Genomic DNA, 25,041 nt, shown 5'->3' on the forward strand with positions numbered 1-25,041 from the left:
GAAAGTCTTTATTGTCCCCAAGGGGCCATACTGTATTCAACATAAGTCACTGCAACACAAGTCTACACAGGCTATACACACTTAAAACACACACAAATACAAAATGAATACATGTAATTAATACAAGTTCCACTGATAACATCTTGCTAGATGGTAATGAGATCTGAGACACAAGTCCAACAACCCATAATATACAGTAATAACCAGCAATGCCTACAGGTTATTCAAAAACCCAGCTTTGGCTCTCCTGGCACCGTGCATGCAGAGGATGCTGAGGGTCTTCAAGAATGGCCTTTGCTTTCTGAGTGACCCACCTGAAAACATGGCCAAGATCATTAAAGTCAGTGCCGTTGATCTTTGAGCAAAGTTTGACACCATTTCCCAGGATTTTTAAAAATGCTTTAAGGTTACCAAACCATCAACACTCGGCAAAAGTAAAAAACTGACTGAATTAAAGCTTAATAAAACACTTTACAAGGGTTTATTGATGTTTAATATCCTCAATTTTCTTAAATAGATGAGTCATTGATTTACCTTTGTACAAATGGGATCAAATGTCAGTTTATCATCAAGGGTGGTACCAAAGTGTATATAATGACCCAGTGGCTCTACAGCTGTGCCACATGAATGTCGTCGTAGTGACAGGCTGACATTCATCACTAGCACAACTGTGGATTTTCCTTTTAAAAATGTAAACATTATAACTATGCGGCTATCCTCAGTGAAGATAACCAATCAGCATGAGCGTACCTGCACATGTTTCTCAGCTAAGCAGCAGGTACAGCCATGAAGGACAGAGAGAGAAAGCTACATTAGAGGAGGGGGACTGTACTCTCACTTAGTTGGGACGCTGTGTAAAATGTAAATAAAACAGAATGCAAAGATTTTCAAATCTCATACACCCATATTTCATTCACAATAGAAGGAGACTAGTTGCTGAAGTTTGGGGAGAAGAATGTTGTCTCATTCTTGTCTGATGTATAATTCTAGCAGCTCAACAGTCCTGGGTCTCCTCTACCCAGTTTTTTTGTTTTATGATGCTCCAAATATTTTCCATTTCAGCACCTGGACTCTACTACTGTGAAGCCAGGCTGTTTTGATGGATGCAGTATGTAGATTTTGTACTGTCTTGCTGAAATATCAAAGGTCTTCACTGAAAGAGGCATCTGGATGAGGGCATATGTTGCTCTGTAACCTCTGCATACTTTTCAGATGTGTATGCTGCCCACGGCATAAGCACTGATGCAACCCCACACCATCAGAGATGCAGGCTTTTGAGCTGCGCACTGATGACAAGCTGGATGGTCCCTCCACTCTTTAGTCTGCGGGTCATGACATCTGTTGTTTCCCAAAAGAATTTCACATTTTGATTTGTGTGATCACAGAACAGTTTTCCTATTTACCTCAGTCCATTATGAATGAATTGTGGCCCAGAGAAGACAGCGTTCACATGTGGCTTCTTCTTTGCATGATTTGTTGATGGCATGACCAGCTGTGTTGACATACAATGCTTTCGGGGAGCGTTCCTGAGCCCATGCAGTGATTTCCAGTACAGAATCATGCCTGTTTCAAATGCAGTGCCGCCTGAGGGCCTGAAGATTATGAACATCCAATATTGACCTTCTGTCCTGCCCCTTATGCTCAGAGATTTCTCCAGATTCTCTGAATCTTTTGGGTATATTATGTAATGTCGGTGGGATATTTCTAAAGTCTTTCCAATTTTACACTGAGGTACATTTTTCTGAAATCGTTTTTCATATTTTTAGATGCAGTGTTTAACAGATTGTGAACCTCGGTCCATCTTTACATCTAAGAGACTCTGCTGCTTTAATAAAGCTATAATATTGATCTGTTGCCTGTTAACTTAAAAAGTTGCCAAATGCTCCTCCAGCTGTCTTTCATAAGCACCCCTTACTTACTGAGCCTTTTGCTGCCCTGTCCCTACTTTTTTCTTCAAAATGAGGTACTATTTTTCATGAAGGCTTAACATCTGATATGTTGTTTATGTCTTATTGAGAATAATATAGCCTATGGGTTTATGAGATTTTCAAATCCTTGCATTCTGTATTTATTTGAATTTTACACAGAGCCCCAACTTTTTTGGAACTGGGGTTCATAGAGGTACTCCAAAGTGACTTATTAACAGCAACTTAAGTTAATGTGATTCTACCTTCCACCCACGCTAAAATATCTAGTTAGGTCAAAGCTGAGCTGATTTTAGGTGGAGCTTCAGACATCACTTAAGTGTTAGAGCTAACCCCACTCCCCCCTGTTTTACCAAAAGGCGTCAGGGCCCCCCCGAGTCTTTATCGGGGCTCTATAGGATGAACTCATGACTTTAGTGTCATTTTTGCTCCAAAACTTAATTTGGTGCTGATTTACAGGGCAAATATGTTAATTTTAACGCTGGTAAGGACTTTGGAAAGTACTTGCCACGTTTTTGCTCCGTAAACAGCACGTTTCGCCGGTTAGCTGGTGTTTTATCTTCAGCTGTGGATGTGTGAATGGTGTACTGAGCCGTAGAAAAAAAGAGAGCTTCCCTGGCAGGCATCATCCCCCTCAGTCAGTCTGACCGCCCACAGTCCGGGGGGAGAAAGTGCTGCTTTGTGAATGAAGGGAGCGGCGGAGGACAGAAAACAAACTTTACAGAAAATTATTTCCGGTGAGTAACGATTTTATATCCAACTGCGTAGTTTGCACGGTGCAGCGCGCGACACCTGGGCGACGAGGACTGAGCAAACAGAGTAAGTTAGGACGTCTTTAAGGACCCTGTGTGGCATTGATAGAAAGCAGATTGACAGGCTTTTTTTCGACGGAAAGATGCATGCATGGCAGCCTAACCGTGACTGGAATAACTGTCGTGGAGATGGGAGATGATTTCAGGGAAGAATTTAACTCTTCCTGCCTTTTAAATACGTCTTTTTTTTTGTAACAACGTGGTTTTCCGAGAGAGTAACTCTCGTGCAAACTAATGTAGCCTCCCTTTGACTTATTTAAAGAAGCTAACGTTAAGGCTGTGAGGATTTAACGCTGATTGAGTTTTAAGTAGAATTCGTAAATAGCATCATATGTTCAATTTGACTCCGAAAAACGACTCAGTTCACCTTTATTTGTCTTAATTTACTCAGATAGTTATTTAGTCGTGTTCATTCATTGCTAAAGCATTTCACCGTTCCATGCAAACTTTCCATCTGCTTGCCAGTGTTTCGCAACATTACATGAGTCATGCAGAAGACGTGCATCCCCAATGTCACCAGGAACAATAAATAGACTCATAGAAGACTCATTCATGATATTATGAGGTTAGCCCTCCGGGGAGTCTGGTGAAGCAAACATAATATTTCATCACAGAACTGCTAGCATGCTTCTTGCACAGTTGTCTGTTTTTTTAATGTGGCTCAGATGTAGTTTCAGATCCGTGGGATAAAATCAGTATTGCTTCCGTTTGCATTTAGTGCTTTTATTATATTGTTAATCTTGTGGTCTTCATTATTTTTCTCCAGCTTCTTCTCTGTCCAGGCATTTTAAAGACAAACCATGGAGGTTAGTTTGGCCGGTGTTGTGTCTCTCTGCATGCTGGTGGTTATCAGTGCTGAACCCTGCCTCATCATCAGTGAGATCAACGCTGACAACCCAAGATTGGACACCACTGAGTTTGTCGAGTTGTATCACACTAGTGGACAGCGGGCATCACTGGATGGATACACTCTTGTGTTTTACAATGGGAATGGAAATGTAGCCTATAAGGTCCTTGACCTGAAAGGTCAGAGCACGGATGACAGAGGATTCTTCCTGGTGGGCTCAGTGGACATGCTTCCTAAACCGGCCATCCTCCTCCCTCCCAACACGGTCCAGAATGGCCCAGATGCCATCGTCCTCTACCACACATCTGCTGCTCGATACAGTGAGAAAATGAACGTCACGTCTCACGGGCTGGTGGACGCTGTTGTGTATATGACTCGCCGCACTGGGGGTGCAGAGTTCCTTGCTGAAATCCTCACCCCAGGGGAACCAGCCTTCGTCGAGGATGAGACCACACTTGAGGGTGATGAGTCAATTGAGAGGTGTCTGTTGTCGGAAGATCACTGGGGCTTTCAGGTGTCTTCCCCCTCCCCGGGTCAGAGGAACAACTGCACGGCACCTCTTACACCAGGAACCATTCCTATTATCACTGAGCTGAAGCTGGGAGGAGGACAGGTGGATGGTTTTGTGGAGCTGACAGAGGCCTCAGCTGCAGGTCCTCTGGCACTGGTTGTGTTAGATGGGAGGACGGACCGGGTCAGTGTGAGTGCCAATGTGAATGCAGATAACGCAAGGAATGGATTGATCTCCATCACCATCGAGAAGAGCTTCATGAAAGGTTGGTGAGCTGTGAGCTATCCTTCATCCTGTTCTTATATTTATATCACTATAAAATTAAGAGTTCAAATGACATTTGTCCATTCTAGTTTCTAATTCCAAAACAGTGCCTGTTCATAAAGTCCAACAATTAACTTCCTTAGTCCTTTTCTATCCACTTTTCCTTGATATTGTTGCAAGACGTTACATCATCAGGGACAGGTATGAAAAAGAGGACAGGAAAAGACAACTGCTGTGATAAAGGTATCAGACTGCACTTATGGTAGGCAGATGTTACAGATGTTCCCTTATCATTTAGAGAATTCAATCAGCTCTCATCATGGCTGATACTCAGACTCCTCTGGGTCAGTTCACTCAGATTGAAACAGTCCTAACCAGAAAGGACTTTTTGATCACTCATAGACCCTTTCCTGATTACATCATGTCACAGAAAAAAAGCCCCAAATTAGGGGTAGGAAGTGATTTTGCATGGAGAAATGCTATCAAAATGCAGAAGTTCTGTGTTTTTTACAATTGTGTCTACCATTAAAAAAATCTTAAGCTACTTTTGTGCCTTAAAAGTGTTGACACATTCAGGCAAAATAAAAAGACATGGCGGCAAACATGGAATGCAAACTTCTGTCTACAACCTGGAGAAGTAGAGTCAGACAACAATCATGTATGGTCGTTTTCCACCATTTTGCCCTTTTCCGTTTGATACAGTTTGTCATGGTTTGGTACAGTTAACCCTGATGTTGACTTAGTTTCCACAGCTGAAGTCTGTCCAGCCTCGCTCGATGCAATGTGAAATTTGTCTCTTTTTAGAGATCAAGAGTGTTTGGCTTACCTCAGTTACAAGAGTCGGTCTTTTGACAAGTTTGGCCCAGTAAATGTGCATGACAAAAATGAAAGAATGGAAACTGGCTCTCAAGCGGGAGTTAGCTCCTGTGGTTCACCAAAAAGGGCTTTCCTTAGGATCAGCTGGTTCATAGACAACACATCCTTACAGGGTCACTTATCCCTCAAGGTTTATTTGGTTCATAGTATATTAGTGTTTTCATTAAAAGCATTTTTATGACAAAACGGGGGGAGAAAAGCTGTTAAAGTGGCACAGCTAGCCTCTCAGCTCAGTAAAAGACTCAAGACTCTTGTCTCCCTTCATCTTGACAGACATGTAGTAGGAGGTCTTCAGGACTAAGTCATTCATATCGATACCTTCACAGCAGGTAAATTGGTTAACCCATGGAGAAAAATAACACTTTTTTCATCAAGTATATGGATCATACTTGATGTATATATGAATTTGATAATGATAAGGTTCATTTAGAGCTTTTATGCACCAGCTCCTCCATTCCTGTTGATTCCTAGCTACTGTTCTTCACTTCCTGCCCCCCATCTAGGATTCACACATCATTGGAATCATGTGACTGCAAACAACCTGTTGTTGGAAAACACTGATTGTTGACAATTATCTAGCTTTGACTTCTTTTTCACTTTGTTAGAATCATAGTATCTATTTTTATAGTTGTCTAAAGAGAATTAGACCATAACCAAGTGGTGATCTCTGATAGTCAACAGTGAAGCCAATGAGTAAGTGCAAAAAAAATTGTAGTTCTGGGGTCCAGTGGAGACTGGCTGCTAAAGCAAAGGAATCCCTGTTAGGTTCAAAATTTCGACTGTATAACTTTAAGAGTTATTCATAAATTTGTATTATCAGGGTTGTACCAAACCATCAATGTATATTTATACATCAATTGGTTGATCAATGATCAAATCAGATTGATAGAAGGACAAAACATTGATCTACATTGCTACCTTTAAGCTACACTTTAATTCTTGAAAGCCAGCCGAGCCAGCTGGCTGATCAGATAAAGAGGATGTTCACTTTTCCCCCAGTGTTTGGACCAGAGGTCGCGTTAACCGAATATTCTTTGTCACTGATGGATTTTTTTGAAGGATGACAGAGAATTTTGAAGGCTGTCCGTCATTTTGATGGGCTGAAATAATGAGGATGAGCCTGCATTTCAGCGCACACACACAGACAGATGCATAGACCTTTTTCATTTTGCACACATGGACCATCAAGGAGGTTATTTAATCTACTAAAAATCTTGTACCTGTGGGCTCTCTCACTGACCTCGACATCGTAGATTAATGAAAGCACATCGGTCTCTGTGCTGACAGCACTGAGAGGCTGCTGCAGGTGTCTCAGTATACAGGTCGGCATGCAGAGTGTTAAGGCCTTTGCACAATGAGCCTGTTTCATGTTGTTCTAATCATCTCTGCACATTGATGCCGAAATTGTCGTTTTATTTCCCGTTTTTTTTTTTTTTTTTTTTCCTTCAGAACAGGTTTGATTTTATGCAAAATTTCATATGTGTCCAAGGTGACCAGTGTTTCAAAACAGTTCCCGCTGCTTCCACCTAGCTTGCTCACCTCCGAAACCTCACTTTAAACACCAAAGTTTGCTCATTTATCATGTGGATATCAACCATGGAAATGTAACAGAGAGATGGGTGAATGATGATTCAGACCAGCGCCTGTTGCTTTATTCTCTCTCGCTAGCTCACCACTGCCCGACCCTCCCCTCTCTCTTTTTCTCTCTCTCTGAAACCTCACTCTAAACACCATAGTTTGCCAGTGTATTATTTGAATATCAGTCATGGACATATAACAGATAAATGCATATGTTCGTAGCCTACTCACAGGTCATAACAGAGACAGAATTAAAAAGTTGTTCTCTATCTCTCCAACTTGTCTCTGCGTTATGACGCATAACCGTGTGCTTTATGAAGCTCTCTGTCAGGATGGATCCAGCGGAATTTTAAAGGAGTGACAGAGACACAGGCTTGCAGTACCAAAATATTTGCCACATTCTACAAATTTTCACAATCAAGGCAAATACAAACGCAACGGACTCAGTGTGCAAGGTCCGAGTGTGTGACGTTTTTCGGATTACGACGGTTTCTGATTCAGGCTCTGCAGCTAAACAGAGAGGAAAGAGTCAGCTGTTTCATACCTCCTTTGATACACTGATTGCAGTCTGGCATCTCAAATTAAAATTCTAACAAAATTACAGCAGTCTACCTTCACATGATTCAAGCAGGACAGCTGCTCTTCTTTTTTTAAACTGTCCATAAATTAAATAGTCAGCGTTATCAGTATGGCGACTGCCACTATTTGGCTTCAGAACAGCTTTGAAGAAATCAATGGGTGATGTCTGTGAGACTATGTCCATGTTTATACAGCCTATTAATTTAATCAGACAATTTTTGGGGATGGATTTATTGTTTTCAGAAAATGTCTAGATATCATATCTAGAAGTTCACCAGTCAGTGTACTGATCTGATTCCATACTTAGCCCATCCAAAATCCACTTTTTCCTTACTCATAAAATCAGCAGGCTTCATTGTAAAAATTTATATTAAGGCCTCTAACCTGTGCTTTAGAGCAAAAAGTACTGATTTTTTTATTACTTCTCTTGTGACCATAACTAGCAACAACTGCTAGTAAAGTGAAATGTAAGCCAAAGCTAGTAAAGTAACCATAATCTCTTATGACATTTTTCAAGGCTGGCTTTTAAATAAAAAAGAAATGCAAGTATTGAGCTGTAAATAACTTATAGAAGCATCATTTCAAGCTAAATTTTAGAGTTACTCATCAGCAGCAAGAAAGGAGGGACTGCTTACCGAGCTCCTGCTTACATTGATTTAGCTTTGTCCAAGGTGCTGTACTACTTTAAGAGTTAAGTTTCCTTATCCTGAGCAATTTAGGTCATACAGCAATGGTAATCATGGGGATCATGCATACAAGGCTTTTAGTGTAAAGCTGTTAAAATGTTATACGTGTGCATTTTTTTCATTGCACTAAACTTTGAGGGATTCTCTTTAACATCAAAAACTTAGGTCAAGGTAGCAGAACAGTGTCAGAAAGAAGAAGACTGCATTTTCTGTTGCCCTAATCTTGTCTCAAGTGGAAGAATGCAGAACTTCAACGCCCTTTGGTTAATTTTTGTTCATGCATTCACTCTTGTTTTGCTGTAAATTCTTTGTTCCTCTTATTTTTTCTTAGGAGATGAGTCTGGAGCAGTGGCTATTTACAGTGGCAGAGCATCAGACTTCCCTGTTGGCAGCTATCTGAGCCAGATTCAGCCTCTAGATGCTTTTGTGTTCGCTGGGCCTGGAAACAAGCCGAGCGCCAACCTCACAGAGACTCTCATCCCAGGCAGACACCCCTATCAACTCAGCAACAGGCAAGACACTGCGATAAACACTAAAGGCTTTTCTACTGCACTAATTTCAATTGTAAAACCATGCCAGTATGAATGTTCAGGTACAAGGTGGACCAAATCTGTGAGTTTGGTGGAGCCTGTGATGCCTTTGAGGTGTGAAAGCCACACCTCACTGGTTATTTTCATGCCTTTTTCTGAAGTGTTGTGAAACACTGTTGAACATGTTTCTCTCAGTGGAGGAAAGGGTCAGCTGATGACAACTGTTCCTCTTTCCTAATGTACTTTTTCTTGTTTGCTGTGTGAATCACTGTGGAACAGCAGCAGTCACATGTAAGCTCACACTGACTCACAGACACTTTGAGACATTTGCAGAACAACGCTTAAATTTTGTTAACACCACCATGATAAAAACTGGATATCATGGGACAAAACTTAGATCCTACAGCTGCTTTAATAGCTTTGTTATGGGGATTTCAGCCTTAATGGCAGCAGACTAACATACTCAAAAAGGCTGCAAACATTTCAAAAATGTTTACTAGGTTTGTAACTGTAGTTTTGCTTGTTCTCATGGTTATTCTTGCTAATGAAAATGGTATTAGTATGAATAGAATGGATTTGTTACACTCTATAGTGTAATCCAAATTGCAAACCTCTAAACTCAAACTAGGCAAAAATAGAAAAATTGTACATAAGCAATACTAGTGATACAACAAATTTAGTATCTTTGTCTTGATATCAGTGTTTGACGTATTCACCGCACCAACAAAAGAGCAGAGAGGAACATACTAGCCAACAGAAAACAAACTAAAGTTTATTTCAGGCATGGGAAAACAATGCTATTTCATTGCATGCTGGTAGGCAGATTTAAACTTAACCATTCTCTCCTGCTCACCAATGGAAAATTTTCCTTTATATTTCCCACTTGTATTTTCGTGTTGGCTCTACTGGACTTCACTCAGAAAAAAACTATTGTTAAGCTGGTCAGAACCATTCTTGGTAAAGTCAGCAAAAAAATGTTTCAGTTTGTGTTCACATATGCAGCTCACCCTGATTTTTGTGTGTGTTTGTACACTATATTTATGCCACTTGTCATAAACTAAGATTTTCGATATTAAAAATTTTCACCTTATGATCTCACAGAGAGACGAGGTAGAAGTTGACCAAATCATCACAACTGATGGTACTGGCACTAAGGCTGAAGGGTTGAATGCATTTTCCTCATCACTGGGATATGAAAATGGCCAATGCACTCATTGCCAAAGAGGCAATGAATTGAATATAAAAATGTAATATACATGAACTATGCATTCAGTCAGCATGCGTTATTTAAGTAATCAGATTGAGCTCTGGATGTGCTAGCCACTCAGATTATTCTCCAGGTAGAAAACATGCTCCCCTGGGATAACTGATATCACAAAACAATATCATGGTTATATGCACAGTGAAATCAGCTGCTACTATAACTCAATTTTGATACTTGACTGGACCCGTCTGGACTGGTCTGTCAATACAAGGAGTAGGGGAGATTTATAGATGGAAGAATGATGGAGACTAGCTAGCATGAGGAACAGGACAAGAGAGATGAGCCAGCAAATGTGGATTAAAAAGACTATGCGGTGAAAATGAATAAAACCTCTGTTATTTGGCATTATTTTGGCCAGTACAAACCTTTATGCTATTTCTTCTTTCAGTAGCTGTTGAGATATTTCACTGTAATAGGCATGTTGTTTAAAAGCATTTGTCATTTTAAAATGTGAATCTCTATTTGAAATGAGATTTACTCTCAGCTGATGTGCACATATTTTTCTGCATCAGTTTAATACAGGCATCTAGTACTACACATAACTGCTGATTCAGAGAAGGGGCTTTTATCACTTGTTGGATAAACCCTGATCTGTTTGGTCAAAAATCAGAGAAAATGTTGGCGCTAGGGAAATCGTAAACCTAATTTTCACAATGAGTGCATCTCAACATTCATGTTTCATATGATTTCTTTATTTCTTTAGTTTGAGAGAGGGGGGCTTCTATCTGAGCCGCTGTGGTGTGGCCACCTGGACCAGAGACCCTGGTGTCTTCTGGGAGGCCCCACAAACTCCTGGACAGCCCAACCAGTGCCCCTGGCCAAAGATCTGCCCTCATAGTATTGGTGAGTTTTTTCTTCATAATGCTTGAAGTCATAAAAGATGTTGAGCATTTTAAAGCTCAGAAGACTACATCCCAGTTCATATATAAAGTTGTCCTGAATTCCCCAGTTTTAAAGACTAAAGTAGAACAGAATGATGTGGTCTCTTTTTATTGTTACCTTTTTTCTTACGAGCTTGAATGCCTTTAGCTGTATGTACTGTGTTTTTAATGGTTTGATACTGGACATTCACATAGTAAAGAGATGTGATAAAAGTTTGTGGAGTGATGCATAAAGCTCATTGAGATGACTTAATTATATGTGGCAACAACATCAATATGTCATGGTTTGATTTAAAAACTTGTGAGAGTGAGATTAAATGGCTGTGTGAAAGTAAGGATGACTCATCAGTGTGGCGAGACTGTCGTTCATCGTTTAACACTTCCCTCATACTGTATAAAGATCTACATGTCTACACTTGCTGACTAGGATACTTTTAAGTCGTTAATTTTATTAAGAAGCACCTGAGTACTGCTCAGCAAAAGATTCCTGATTCTCAAAATTACACATATTTAAAAGTATGATTTTGATTAACAAGCAGGGGAGTCTTGGACTATATCTGCTGGAGATGAAAATTAGAGAACTGAGAGTATTTCAAGGATGCTATGGATTCCACGGAAAGGAAGCACTATATAGAGAAAAGAAAGAAAAGGGAAGTTATGATGTTGAGCAAAATTCCTGTGGCTCCTCACCCAGGTTATCAGGTGAGTTAGGTTATGTACCGTATATTTTCTGGCATCACCGCAACATTAGCATGATTAAATAAAGTAATTTTTTATTGTTAGACAATGTGATACAATTGAGAGCTCTCAGGCAGCTTCTAATGGAGCTTGTTCTAGGTAACTTTCCCTCTTCTCACTTGCAAGAAATTTGTTTAAATCTTGAGAGCAATATGATTTTGACAAAATTTTCATTATAGGACATTGGTACTAAAGCACCGTCTTTGACTTTTTTGTTTCCTGTTGAGCAGTCTGGAAAAACTGATTCTGGTCTTTGTTGATGCAGAATAGTGAAAAAGATGTCAGCTCTCAGATAAGCTAAAATAATGTGGGCCGAAAACAAAAGACTGTTTATAAAATTTGATAAAAGCTCTGCTTTCAAGGAAACAAGGAATGTATTCTGGGAAATCAGCAAAGTAATGGAAGAGACCCATTTATGCAAAGTAAACCTAGGCAAGTACAGGGGCAAATGAAACATTTCATTTGAGGGAAAAGATGGTTTATATCTGTGCTGTGCATTTCATTCAACTTTGATGAACATTGACCACAGCAGCTACTCATAGGATTTCACCTGACTCCACATTAACATGACCCGTCCACGATGGTGTGAACATTTGAAAACATTTTTCTTACATGTCCAAGCTAATGTAAAAGTCAGTTTGACCCAATGGTACTCAATTGTAATAACAGCTTTGCCAACATGTTGGTTGTTAATTGTTTTAGTGTTCATCTTGGAGCAAAGTGGTTTGAATGTCTTACTTGAATGTAAGTCTTGGTAGTCGTTTGTTCCTAGGTTTAATAAAGACAATCTGGATGCGCAACAGCAAACTGTCCTCACAGCCATCCAGCTGGCAAAGTTACACTTCAGTAATTTGATATGATCACTATAAAATTGGAAACATAATCATGGAGGTTTGTCTGTCCTTCACCTTAAATGGCACTGTGTGAATTTTAAATATGAAGTGAAATACAGCCCTCTGCTGCCCTCTCTTATGAAGTGCATGACTGCAGTAAACATGAATAATAGTAATCTTCAAAAATCTTACACTTTTGTTGCATTACCACATTGGTAGCAACTCTTTAAAAGAGTTGTTTTCCCAGTCTGCCAAATCTCTCCTCATAGTTTCTGCCTCTAGATCTGTAGTCATACTTTGTGAAGATTTCAAAACCTCCTTAACAAATCAGTGTTTGCATATGTTCCTGATTTATCTCAACAAGTCCCTTTGGATATAAAGTATCTGTCCCAAGCTCTTTTGTACCTCAAAACAACAAAATGTACTCCAGAAAACAGCTTTGTTGACTTGTGTTCAACTGTGCTGTGGGAAAGGCATGAAACGTATTAGGTTCTTGGCTCAATAACGACAAGTTATTGGTTTGTTAACATAAGCCGCGTGTTTTTGTTTGTGTTTAGGGGAATTAAACCTTTTAAACTTGCATGAAAGTCATTGTTTTCCCTTTTAGATATTTGTTCCACTGCTTTTATTGTAAACAGTAGTTGTCAACAATGTTCACTGTTAGCCCAGCACAAAGACAGCAAAAGCTTTCCTAAACTTAAGCTGTTGATGCTGGTTGATGCACTAAAGTTAAGTCACAGAATTTCTTTTCACCTAACTAACTAATATTGTCTGTAATTCTTTAGTGATTCCAGGAGGGACAGATTCCCCCCCTCACCTCCCACCTTGGGGAAACACTGACTTCCTGATCAATGAGCTGAACACAGATACACCTGGTGCAGCTGAGGACGGGGAGTACATCGAGCTCTGGCACCCATCAGGACGCCGTGTGTCCTTGCAGGGTATCTGGATCCTACTATTTAGTGCCCACAACAACAGGCCTTACAGAGAAATCAGCCTGAGTGGACACTTCACCACCTCTAAGGGATACTTCCTGCTGGGCAGTGACCGTTTGGTGCCTGCTCCATCACTACGTTTGCCCCCTAACACCATCCAGAATGGACCAGACGCTGTGGCACTCTATCGCAGCCCTTTTGGCCCACCTTCAGACATGCAGAGAGGGATCCCTACCAGAGGCTTGCTGGATGCAGTTGTGTATCGGCAGAGGGGATCAGACAGGGAGGCACAGGAGCTGAGTAAGGCTCTGACGCCAGGACAGCTCCCTCTGCTGGAGGACCCAGAGGTACTGCCGGGCGACGAGGCTCTGAGCCGCTGTCGAGGCCTCTACCCCTACGACCTGTCTGCTTTCTCAGTGAGTATACACAGAGGGGGTTAAGCTGGGAAGACACTACACAACTTCCACAGTCTTTACAGATTTTGAAATGACTAGGAGTAGTCAGACTGGTTTCAGCAGATTTTTGTATGACGACTGAAAGACAGGGAATCACACACTTAACAACTGCACCTGTTGAGGGATCACGGACTACATGAAATGTCAAACCAATGAAAGCCCACTGAACGCATAAAACTCTCACGAGGGTGACAGTTTAAAGCAGGGGTGTCAAACTCATTTTCCTATGGAGATTTATCCCTAACTGGTGCACCAACATGCTTCTAAGAGATCCAAACCTTCTCCTGCTGATTGAAAACCTGCCAACCTCTCATGTCAATGGCCAGCCTGTGTCCAGCTTATGATTAAATGTTTATTAATAAAATAATTTTTACCGTTATTAGAGGATTTAAAAAAAAAATTACCATTTGATGAGACCTGATATTGTAAATAAATGACATAATCTGACATTAGTCTGGTATGACAGTTTTAAATTAATGACTGATTAAATCAGTTGGGAGATATATAAGGCAAAAATCTCTCACAGTCTCTAAGGCCTGGCACGCAAGAAACTGGTCAGAGGTGCTGACAGAGCAGAACTCCAACAGGATAAGAGAGCGGAGTGCAGCTGTGCAAGGTGATTAAATTCTTCATCTTTGATAAAATCTTTGCAACATGTTGAAACAAAATTTAGACAAGAGAAATACTTCTCCTTCAGTCTTGAAAAGCATACAGTCTGTATCAGGCTGTCTTTTTCATTGGCTGTCAGCAACACGTACTTGCAGTTGGGACGGTTCACACAACCTGACTGCATCCAGAGTCAACTAAAAAAAATTCAAACATGTTTGAATGACTGGGTCTTAGGTCAGGTTAGGTCTGTTCCCCTCACACAACAGATTTTTCTGCCAACTAGTCATGCAGACTGTCCCCAACTAGTGCAGACTGGTGTAGACTTTGCACTGGCAAAAAATCTTGCAGCGTGTCCTCAGCTTTAGTCAGAGAAGTGACCTCTGTCAGGTGATACTCACTCTTAGCAGCTTACTTCAATATTAAGAGCAACATTGTGTTTTAAGTACAGAATTGTTGGAAAAAGGCTGAAGAGAAATCCAGTAATAAGAGCTAACTATGCTACTCTCTGGGCAGATTTTCAGACCAAAATAAATGCTGTCTTTTGACACACTCTCTTCATGCTTTGCTGTTTAATATTAAGATTGTTGCATATTTAGCCTTTAAAGGAATACCTCAACATTTTGAGAAACTGGTTTCTTTTCATATTGCTCTCATCTTTAAAACAAAGAAAATAATACCAATTTCGTGATTTTTGCCAGTATCTGATATGCCAATATTTACAAAATAATTTTAGCTGATATTGATATTGATATCTAAATGAAGTTCAGACCTAAAACCTCAATCCTTGAAACACACAATTTAAAGTTTTAGGATGGAAAAAAATATCAAGTTTCTGTCTTTACAAACACTTAAAGTGTAGGGAATTGTGATGAATAAAGAAAATGACTTAAGCTGTAGTAGGTTTGTTGGTCCAGCGTAAAACTCCACTAACTTATTGGTCTATACAGCCAATATTTACTTTTTGTTATGATGTGAAAAAAATTGGTTGTTAGTATTGGTAGAAATGTTTATATCTGTCGATACTGATATCATCAGGATAATATTGTGCATCCCTATTTTCCTTCTCTCTACTAATTCCAGTGTCAGGACGTTAGTGTAGAGCTTCAGTTCTCTGTCCAAGCCTGAGACTAGGCTCTTAGCCTAGCCGAGAAATGGCATCAAGCCTTCATTAGATGAGACTGGGAGTACATACAAGTTCAAAGTGGTGCCATAGAGAAAAAATATAGCATTCTTTAGTGAAATTACTTGTTGCCAAGAAACAACTCAATGCCATTTAAAAAGTAAAAAAGAAATCTCACCTCACCTACGGTATGTATTGTTGGAAGTGACATTTAAGTGTTTTTACATTTAAGAGAACTGCATAAAGGTTAGAGAGTAAGGAAAATACAGCTTGTATTTCTTAAGGTATTTCAAAGAAAAAATAACATCAAAAACTTGAATTGAATAAACAACAGTAAATGAATTTCAGTGTCCTCGACATGTCCCTCAGCCAAACCTGAAGACATACAGACTCACAGAAAGTGTGCAATGTTATGTTGAAAGCCTACAATTGAAAATAGATTTGCCAAAAAGTTGGACTACTCCTTTAAAGACTGATTCTTTGAAGATCTTTTTTTATTTTCAATATTGAACACATTTTTACCTAAATCTGCTCTCCAGTTACCTTGGTAAGACAATGAATGCACATGCAACCTTATAGGATAAACTATGATAATGTTAAATTCAAACAGGTGGCTCCACCCACCCCACTGAGGGAGAACAGCTGCCCCCGTCCGCCTCCAGCCCCTGAGGGTGTGGTCATCAGTGAGGTTGCTAGTGGACATTGGACCAATCACAGTCAGCAGAGGGCCTTCGTTGAACTACAAGGCCCTCCTATGACAGACCTGCATGGCCTGGTGCTCACTGTGTTCGACCAGGAGCGCAGTGGGACGATCATCGCCCTTCCTCTGACCGGAATGATCGACCAGGATGGATTTTACATTGTTGGGAATGTCACAGGAGCAGGTGAGAGCTGAAGGAGGCGAATTAGTCCAAAGATTTCCTGTCTCAATCTAAGTTACAAATCCTGTTGCACATACTAATGTCCTCTTTTTTATCCTCTCCCATCACTCCTCTTTACACTCCTTCACTTCCTCTCTCTCCTGCATAGATCAGACTTTCCCAGAGGGCTCCACGGTGCCAGCACGTGGAGCGGTGGTCCTTTGCTATGACTTGTTCAGTGTCTGCAGAGCAGGAACTGCACTGACAAACTCCAGCCTCAGAGATGTTCTCGTTTTCAGTGAGAAGCAGCAGCTGCTCTCCTCTCTCTCCACCAGCAGAGGGAGACAAGTGATCCCAGCTCTGAGGTAAACACAGAATAGCAGCTCCAATCACTGACAGCTTGTAACATGTCATAACTTTTAAATGTTTCATTCTGATTGAAAGGGATCATGTACAGGCTTACCTGCTTAATTGCTGAGACAAACCAGAGATTTTTTTAATCACAGCTCTTTTTCTTTTTACTATGTCATGTTAAATAGATAAAGTTGGTATACACCAAAACAGCTCATTAATCAGAGCACAGATATCCACCTTTTCTCTTCAACAGTACAGCAGGAAGCCGATCTGATTGTCAGTGAAAGTAGTTTTAATATGATTGGCCTGTATTGGAGAGAAATCATGCTGACAGTGTTACTGTAAGGCAAATTGAACAATACCAGGACCCTGAATGTGAAGCAGCCAAGTGAGATCCGCCCCTCATTACTTTTATCCTTTCCAACTGTTTTTTTTTTTCTTTTTCCAATCCTAAGTATCAAAACATCCCTGTTAAAAAACACTATTTTAGGGCAGGGAAGAGGGGGTTATCTTCTAACTACACAAACCAATTTCCTTGTGGTAAACCCTGGATTTCTGGCAATGATTGGCTTTGTGTAGCTCTCCTACTGCAGAACCCAGATTGCATCAGGGAGGTCTTTTTATGGGATTGATAAAATGACAGTTGCAAAGTTTCCAAAACAACATACTCGGGTATACAATCCACTTTTTGAGGCAGCGCTGGCTGCTCAGCTGGCAACCCCTTTCTTTTCTCTGCATTCTTTGTCTTGATTAAGCATATATTCCAAACAGACATGCACCAAATATTTTATTCTTAAAGGAAAGTCATGAATTGAGATCCTGCTACCAGAATATGGCTGTCCTTGCAGATAAGCCAAATGAGTTTTAGCTGATATTTGATTCATGTGATATAACTGATGAACGAATTCAGGGTTGCTTCTGGAGGCAGTCAGATTTGTATGAATAAAATGGATGTCTGTAGGACATTTGAATAGACTAAAGTCAGGAAATGTCATGGCCCTGACTAGAGCCCGACTGATATGGGATTTTCTGGGCCGATGCAGATACCGATATTTGGGGCTAAAAAAGCCAATATCTGATATATCGGCCAATATCCGATGTTGGCCAATATGTCAAAAAAGAGCATTGATATACAAAGGATATATACTGTACATGAACACAAATGTGGACATGTGAATTAACAGTTGCATTTATCTTTGTTTATTTCACAAAGATGCAACTTAGACGATGGTAAAATGCTGTATAATAGTCTTATATTGTGGCTGTGGACCATATTAGACAGGAAAATGATAAATGGAGAACCATATTTACATCGTTGTGTCAAATATGCACATAGAATATGTTTACAATGTGTTTCTTGATAACCCTGAGGAAGGCCACAAGCATAAATGCGCCTGTTTTATAAAGTTGTTCTCTAAAGATCTACTATTAGTGAAACTTTCTGTCTCCACACTGGTAGAATATGTCACAGGAAAAATGGACACCGTATGAATGCTTTTCTGGTTTGTGCTTTTCAAAGTAAAAGCCCGGTTTAGCATTTCTATAGAGAAACTCCGTTCATTAACCGCGCGCATCCCTACTTTCTAGTCTTGGTCTCGACTTCCTCATGGAGAAAAGTTTGTCAGACATTTTTAGTCACAGTTTTAGGTGATAAAATTATCACAGATCCAAAGTTTTCCAGAGGGGTCCGGCTGTGGACCATACATTTCTTACGGCCACTCTCACAGATTGTTCATCTGAGATGCCGTATAGCTCCAAACGGAAATTTGTTGGCAATACGTATTTAACGTTACTACATCAGCCAATGAAGCTAAGTTAGCTTAAGCAACGTTAGCTTTAGTAAATGTATCCTAACTGCTACCTTAACCCTTACCCTAACCCGAAATGGAAGTTAAATTTAATTTTGAAGCTTTAGCCTGTAATCCATCCTGAGATATTTGGCGTCTCAGATAAAGGGTCTGAGAGAGGATGTCAGGATTGAACGGTCTGCAGCTAGACTGTTTTGAAATTTCTCAACTCAACTCACTCAAACTTTTTTCTTGTGAAGTTGTGGTGAGCCTGTCAGTGAATGGAGCATGCAATATTCATAGAAAAAAATCCCTACAAGTGAGGTGGCAGTGGGGAAGATGTTTTTATCACATTACTGGTGTGCTCTTGGTGTGATCCATGTTCATGAGATGGAGCTGCTTCATGTTCTTTTGTTTATTGTTGCATACCTGTGCAGGTCAGTAGAAGATGGTCCTGTCTCACTCAGTCGTTGTTCATGCTGTGAGGTGAGAAGCCCCTCCTCCTGGACAAGTTCCTCCCCTACACCCCACAGCACCAACATCTGCCCGAGCTCGGCCTTCTCAAGTCACATTGATGTCTGTCTTGGGCCTCTTTCCAGTGACTGGCACGGGCAGTCAGGAGGTGAGGCAACATGACAAAACGGACTAAATCAGGATAGACAGGATTTCGGTTTTGGATTGAGAGTTGTGGTTAATATCAAGAATACTAACTGAACCTTTGCTGTTGTTAGGATTTTTTCACATTCATAAAGGCTGTCATTTTCTTTGTCTCATAGACTGCAGTGCTCTGATCCAGGGGAAGAAAGTGGCTGAGGTGGCTGACTACCTGGAACAGAGGTGTCACTGTGGGATATCTGCCTTGTATCTCCAAGGTGAGGCAACTTTGTCCATTATGTCTAATTCTATTATGATAACAACTGTCTGCCTATTTCCATAGCTTTTAAAGGAGTTGTCTCTGAAATAATAACGGTGGAGAGAGCAGAAAAGATAATAGACCACTGAGTTCAACAATCTTGGAGGAAAAATGATCTCAGAACAATCAACATGTCACAGTAGGTCACTGCTACCTTGGTGTTAAAAGTAGAAGTAAAACAGGGAAAAGGAAAAGTGTTTCAAGAGTGAGAACTAATCCTTAAGTCCAGTAGCCCTTTGCACCAGCTCTGTATGAGTTCTGTCTAAGGATGGAAAACATATGGAGACTAGAAAAGCACTCGGAGAGCGCAGACCTCCTCCATTAGCCCTATCTCCCAATAGTAAAGAATCCTTTAAAAAATTCCTGGATCCAGATGGGGATCCAGATCACTCCCAAAATCTGATCAGTTCTTCCTTATGCCATTTCTGACATTTCCTGAAAATTTCATCAAAATCTGTCCATATCTTTTTGAGTTATGTTGCTAACAAACAAACTAAAAAAATCTCACAAACCCTGCCGATCACATAACCTCCTTGGCGGAGGTAAAAATTTGATTTTTTTTGGATGGATTTGATTTGTATTACAATTCTTTTTCATGCTGATTTTTAAGACTAATTTGTAAGTTACTGAGTTTGTAAGTTACTCTTTATCTTCTACAACAACCTGTTTGGAAATGCATGAAACATTTAAGATTTGCCATCTAATATTTGGCACAGTGAGTTAAAGGGGGTCTTTAGGTCTTTTACAGAATATTTAAGCACCAGACTTTTATTTCCCTGTATTGTGATCTTCTTTATTAACTTTACCTGTGCATATTCTGCACCATTTTAAAATTTATGATTTACAATGATTTTTACACAGTGATGTGGACTATAAACAAAACTCCTACAGCATCAGCTTTATAAAAGTAGCTTCTGTTTATATGTAATTCCATAAGACAGCCTTGTTTATAGGTGGGTAAAATGATATAATGAGCAAAGTTAAACAGAAACCTAGAATGGGATACAATTCTGTGACACTAGGTCATGCAGAAAAGTTGAAATGGTGTTCTTTTTTAATGCTTTCTGTATGTTTATTGATAAATGGTTTGGTAATTATTGGACACAGAGCAATGAAGTTGGTATCACACCCACACCTGCATGCTACACACTTAACAAGAGGAGTGACAGAGAGCTGCAGACTGAGATCCCTTTGAGCATCGGCATGCAAATTAAAGCATTGAAATATCGAATTAGACTGTCTGAATCTATTCCAAAGTTTCCCTTGTGTCTGTTATCATGACAGGTAAGCCTCATGTGGAAGGGTGGAGAGATTTGTTAATAGCTTGCTAAAACAATGAAAGAGCAGAATAACATCAACTGTAACAACTGAAACAGGATTGCAGGATTAGGTCTGCCTCTGCTGGCTGCAGTAGTCTGATCTCCTCTCCTGTGTTTGACTCTCTCATCCAAGTAGCTTCTCCCTTCCCATCTCAAAGATCAGAGCTTGTTCTGATGTTGCACCCTGATGGTTTAAAAAACGTGAAGCAATTCCATGATATCACTTAAGCCAGAGTCGCAACTCTCTACTGTTTCAATTGGGGTCACGAGATGATTTCTAGGGGTCGCCAAATCATTTCGGAACAATATAAATGCACATAATTAATATTAAATTACATACTTTTAGACAAGGAGTTGTTTTAGTTTTTTTCTGATTCATTATTTGTCAAAAATTAATTGTCTCAGCTGAGTTTGTACGATCTGAACTGTGCGCAGGAGATTCTGTTCAGTGACACACAGCAGAAAAAAAAAGAAACAAAGAGAAAGAAAAAAAGCTTGTGTTGTTGCTTTAGCCGCAGCTGCAGTAAATTTGCTAGCTACCTGATGAAAAATGGAGCGATTGGCTTCACAGAAAAAGTGTTCCAGCTCAGATCTAGGTCAGCAGCAGCAGAAGGGGTCTCAAGGTCAGTCACCAGAAAGCCTAACAGCAGCTCCACCACCTGAGAAATGTAAGGCCCTGGGGCCGACACCCGACTGATATCAGAGCTTTGAGCTCCGTAAATATCAGCCCCACTTTTTGAAATATGGCTTTTCATGCATGAGCAGAAACAACACGGAATACCTGCAGTATGTTTTCATGTTAACAAGCTCTCAGCAACAGAAATGTTCAAATTTTTTTCTTTAGTTTAAAAGAAAAATAAAGTTTGCGTTAGGGATGCACCGAAATGAAAATTCTTGGCTGAAACCGAAAACCGAAAATGAGGAAACCAAGGCCAAAAACTGAAACACCGAAAGAAATTATTATGCCAATTATTAATACCATTGCACTTATGGCTATGACTGTGTACTAACCTCACTAAAATCAATTGCAATTGCAAAAATTAATATTAATGCTTCAAAGAATAAATCAATTACAAAAATATGTAAATATTTATTAAGCACTTCATTCCAACAATACACAATAAATAAAATAAAATAAAATACAAAATTAAATGTTTAACTTGACCGCACTCATGTATACATTAAATCAGTGGTTCTCAACCTTTTTTCAGTCATGTACCCCCTGTGAAGTATTTTTACAGCCAAGTACGCCCTAAACAGCGCAAAGCTTTTTGGAAAAAGAAAGACATTAAAGAGTGCTGGGACAGCTGTCTGATTTATCAAACTTTGTAACTGATAAACACTTTCAAATTACAAATATTAGATTTTTTTTCATACATTTTGAATATTAAAAATGAATGACTAAGGTCATGGCACATCTTCTCATCACTAAATGTGGGAATTCAAATTAATGTAGCTGTTGAAAACAATGACTGGAAAGGCTTTAAACCTAAGGCTTTAAAGAGGTGTGCAAAACTCTGCTCGGCTGCAGTGGTCTCTCTGGAACAATTTGGAAATAAAAACATAGAGTTAGAAAGAACTAAAAACCTGTAAATAATAAACAAATTATAAAAAAGGCTTCTCTCTTTTCAAACTGAAATCATGAACTTAGTTATAGATCAGCATTTCCTCACAAAAAATAAACCACAAACCTTTTTATGAATGGCGTGATTGTGAATACAGTGATTGACAGGCATGTTCCAGTGTGGGTCAAACCATTCTGCCATGGGGGAGACTCAGGGGGTTTTAGGGCGATTAAATTTAAGAGCCTACAAAATATTAACTCCAGTTTATAAACTTAAGGTCCTTACACTCTGTACGCAATTTTTTCATGCAAATTATTTACACAAAATATTTAAATTTAGAACCTGTAGCGAGTCAAAGCAAGCTTCCACACCTGCAGCATCATGTCGCAGCGCGACTTTGCTGCAGATATTTAAGTAGCACATTTGCGCTCATGTGGACATGTCGGGCTGCCTGTTGCCTGTCTCCCTCTCTACCAGGCTTAAAAAAAGAGGCAAAAAAACAAGCACTGATACAGACAAATATGAGGAGATATCAAACATCAGGTGGTGTTGGAGAGGAGGACGTTTTTGTTCCTCTGTCTGCCTTAAAAATCGGCACCACCACTATGTGCGCTCGTCTGAGCGAAACTCACACAGCTGGAGCTGTTTCTAAACTAATGGGACTTTAGTGAAATATTTACCAACACAGTCTCCTCTGACCTCAGACGACTTATAAAAGCTCCGGATCAACCAGCTAAATGACTCCTCTGGACTGTCTTGAACACAAACAGGTGAGCCAGTCTGTGCGCTGTGGAGAGAATTAACTCCTCTCACTGCGAGCCAGTCTGTGCAATATTATAACTCTTATTGATCATATTTGACCTAGAATAAATGAAAAGTCAGTCCCTCCTCGTACAAACTTGGCTGGCACAGTGAATGAAACCGTGAAACAAAACGGCACTGACGTGCTGGCTGTGCGTAAAAGCCAGCGTTAGCGTGCGTGTTCAGAAGGAGTGCGTGGGGTGACTGGGGGGAGTGGGGTTGCGGACAACAGTGCATGTTAAATTGGGGGTCACGACTCAAAAAGGTTGAGAACCACTGATCTGAACTAACCAAAATATCATCACAGAAACATTTTCACTTCATGTGACTGAGAGGAAAAGCATGCTACTTTATGTAGTGTTTGTAAAAGTGCTGCCTCTTGTGCCTGATTGTCTTCTTTCCACTCCATAGAATGACTTACATGTTTCCCATACTGATATTTGAAGTTCTCTGTATTGTACTGTACTGTACCAAAATGCGCTTTCTGCAGGTTTCAGTGGGGAATTTGTGGATAAGAAAATTAATTCAGCACTTGAATTCACTAACATGTCCCTTTTGCCACCTGGGCTGGATCAGAACATAGACTGTTATATCAGATGGAAAAGGTATATAGCAAAAGTTATTCTTCATACTGTAAATAACAGGAGGCTATGCAGGCTTAAAAATATTAAAAGTTGAATAATAAATGTAACAAAAATCAAGGCTATATGCAACACTATACATTCTTAACCTTCATGCATCCCTTTAATTTACACCCATTTGTGTATTTTTCATGTACTGCATGCAAAATTTTGTATTTTTTTTTTTTTTGTAATTTTGTTTGCTGTTGTGTGTTCATTTTCTGCTTTTTACACAAAGTTTGAAGCACAAGTAGATTTATGATGGAACTCCACCTGATCTGGTCCCCTGAGCTATCAGTGCATCCTTAGATCTCCAACTATGTGATTTATGTGTGCTAGTAGGTAAATGCAAGTTTTCTTAGAAATGGTTGAGGGGAAGGTGTTGGAGTTGAGGCTGGGGCGATACCTGTTGACATTCTTTATTTTATTTTGCAAATAAAAAGCAGCTTTAAAGGGAAGTTTTTGCCTTGTGTTGTACTAGTACAGCATCTGCTAATGTTAGCACTATAAAAAAAGGGTTATCTCAATACTGCAATAACAAATGCTATTTGCATTTTCTGAACTATGTTGTCACATTTTTATCCTAAAATTGGCATAAAACATGCATTTAACTGTCACTAATGTAACTGGGTCAGAAAATATATGGAGAAGGTCTTGATAAAGGTCTTTAAAAGGAATACATTTGATTTCAGATTTTCTATTTATGCCCCGAATACAAAGAGATAAATTCTGCATGTTTTTTTTTAATTTATTTTATAAAACTTAAAGACTGCACATCTTAAGTATTATAATGAGATTATTCCTTTTTATTACTTATTTAGTTTTTCTGCAGAAAAATGTGTGAACTTGTGGCTCAAGAGTGGAGAGAATGAAAGATCTCATTCTCTTCAGGATCAGAGGGTTTTTATTTGGCTGGCTGTAAGTTTAGGGAAATGACTGGCTTTCTTTCTTTCTTTTTATTGGCTTTGAAAGTAGTTGTTGCTCAAAGAATTTTAATGAAAAAAAGACCGCAAAGGTCAGAGTCTTCTGGCTTGTGGGGAGATATTGATTCCCAAAAGTCAAACAGCATTTCAGATGTCTGTCTGCAGTCAGAGAGATGAAGGGAGGCTAGAACTTCCTGGTGAAGTTATTTTTGTGTTTTTGGGTTTCAGACGGTACATTTTACTCATACAAGATCTTAGAAATGAAACGGAACAGGAACATAAAAATCACTGTTTTACCAGTTTAGCCATGTGTGTTTTCTCTTAACGTAGCCATTATCAACCCTCACAACATCCTGGAAGCTTTCTCTCTCTGGGCGAAACCATGTGATGTGATTTTTTACCCTGTCAACATCCTTACATGGACTAAACAACCACCATGTTCTGTTCTCTTCAAAC

The 25,041-nt window shown here is 39.7% G+C and overlaps 1 protein-coding gene across 3 annotated transcripts in view; it reads left to right on the forward strand.

Annotated features, from left to right (window-relative positions):
* The first annotated feature begins 2,332 nt into the window (after window positions 1–2,332).
* Window positions 2,333–25,041, forward strand: part of si:ch211-183d21.1 — a 31,288-nt gene continuing 8,579 nt past the window's right edge. Inside the window, exons 1-9 of one of the 3 annotated variants that reach the window (XM_041815613.1) lie at window positions 2,333–2,744; window positions 3,504–4,360; window positions 8,410–8,590; window positions 10,576–10,715; window positions 13,110–13,675; window positions 16,054–16,327; window positions 16,473–16,668; window positions 18,882–19,066; window positions 19,221–19,316. In XM_041815613.1, the coding sequence (XP_041671547.1) occupies window positions 3,538–4,360; window positions 8,410–8,590; window positions 10,576–10,715; window positions 13,110–13,675; window positions 16,054–16,327; window positions 16,473–16,668; window positions 18,882–19,066; window positions 19,221–19,316 (2,461 nt within the window). In that variant the 5' untranslated portion in view covers window positions 2,333–2,744; window positions 3,504–3,537. Of the gene's footprint in view, window positions 2,745–2,838; window positions 4,361–8,409; window positions 8,591–10,575; window positions 10,716–13,109; window positions 13,676–16,053; window positions 16,328–16,472; window positions 16,669–18,881; window positions 19,067–19,220; window positions 19,317–25,041 lie in introns of those variants that run through there. The other 2 variants (XM_041815612.1, XM_041815614.1) reach the window with 2 other exon arrangements.

Source organism: Cheilinus undulatus, linkage group 20, assembly GCF_018320785.1.
Source record: "Cheilinus undulatus linkage group 20, ASM1832078v1, whole genome shotgun sequence".
Taxonomy (NCBI): Eukaryota; Metazoa; Chordata; class Actinopteri; order Labriformes; family Labridae; genus Cheilinus; species Cheilinus undulatus.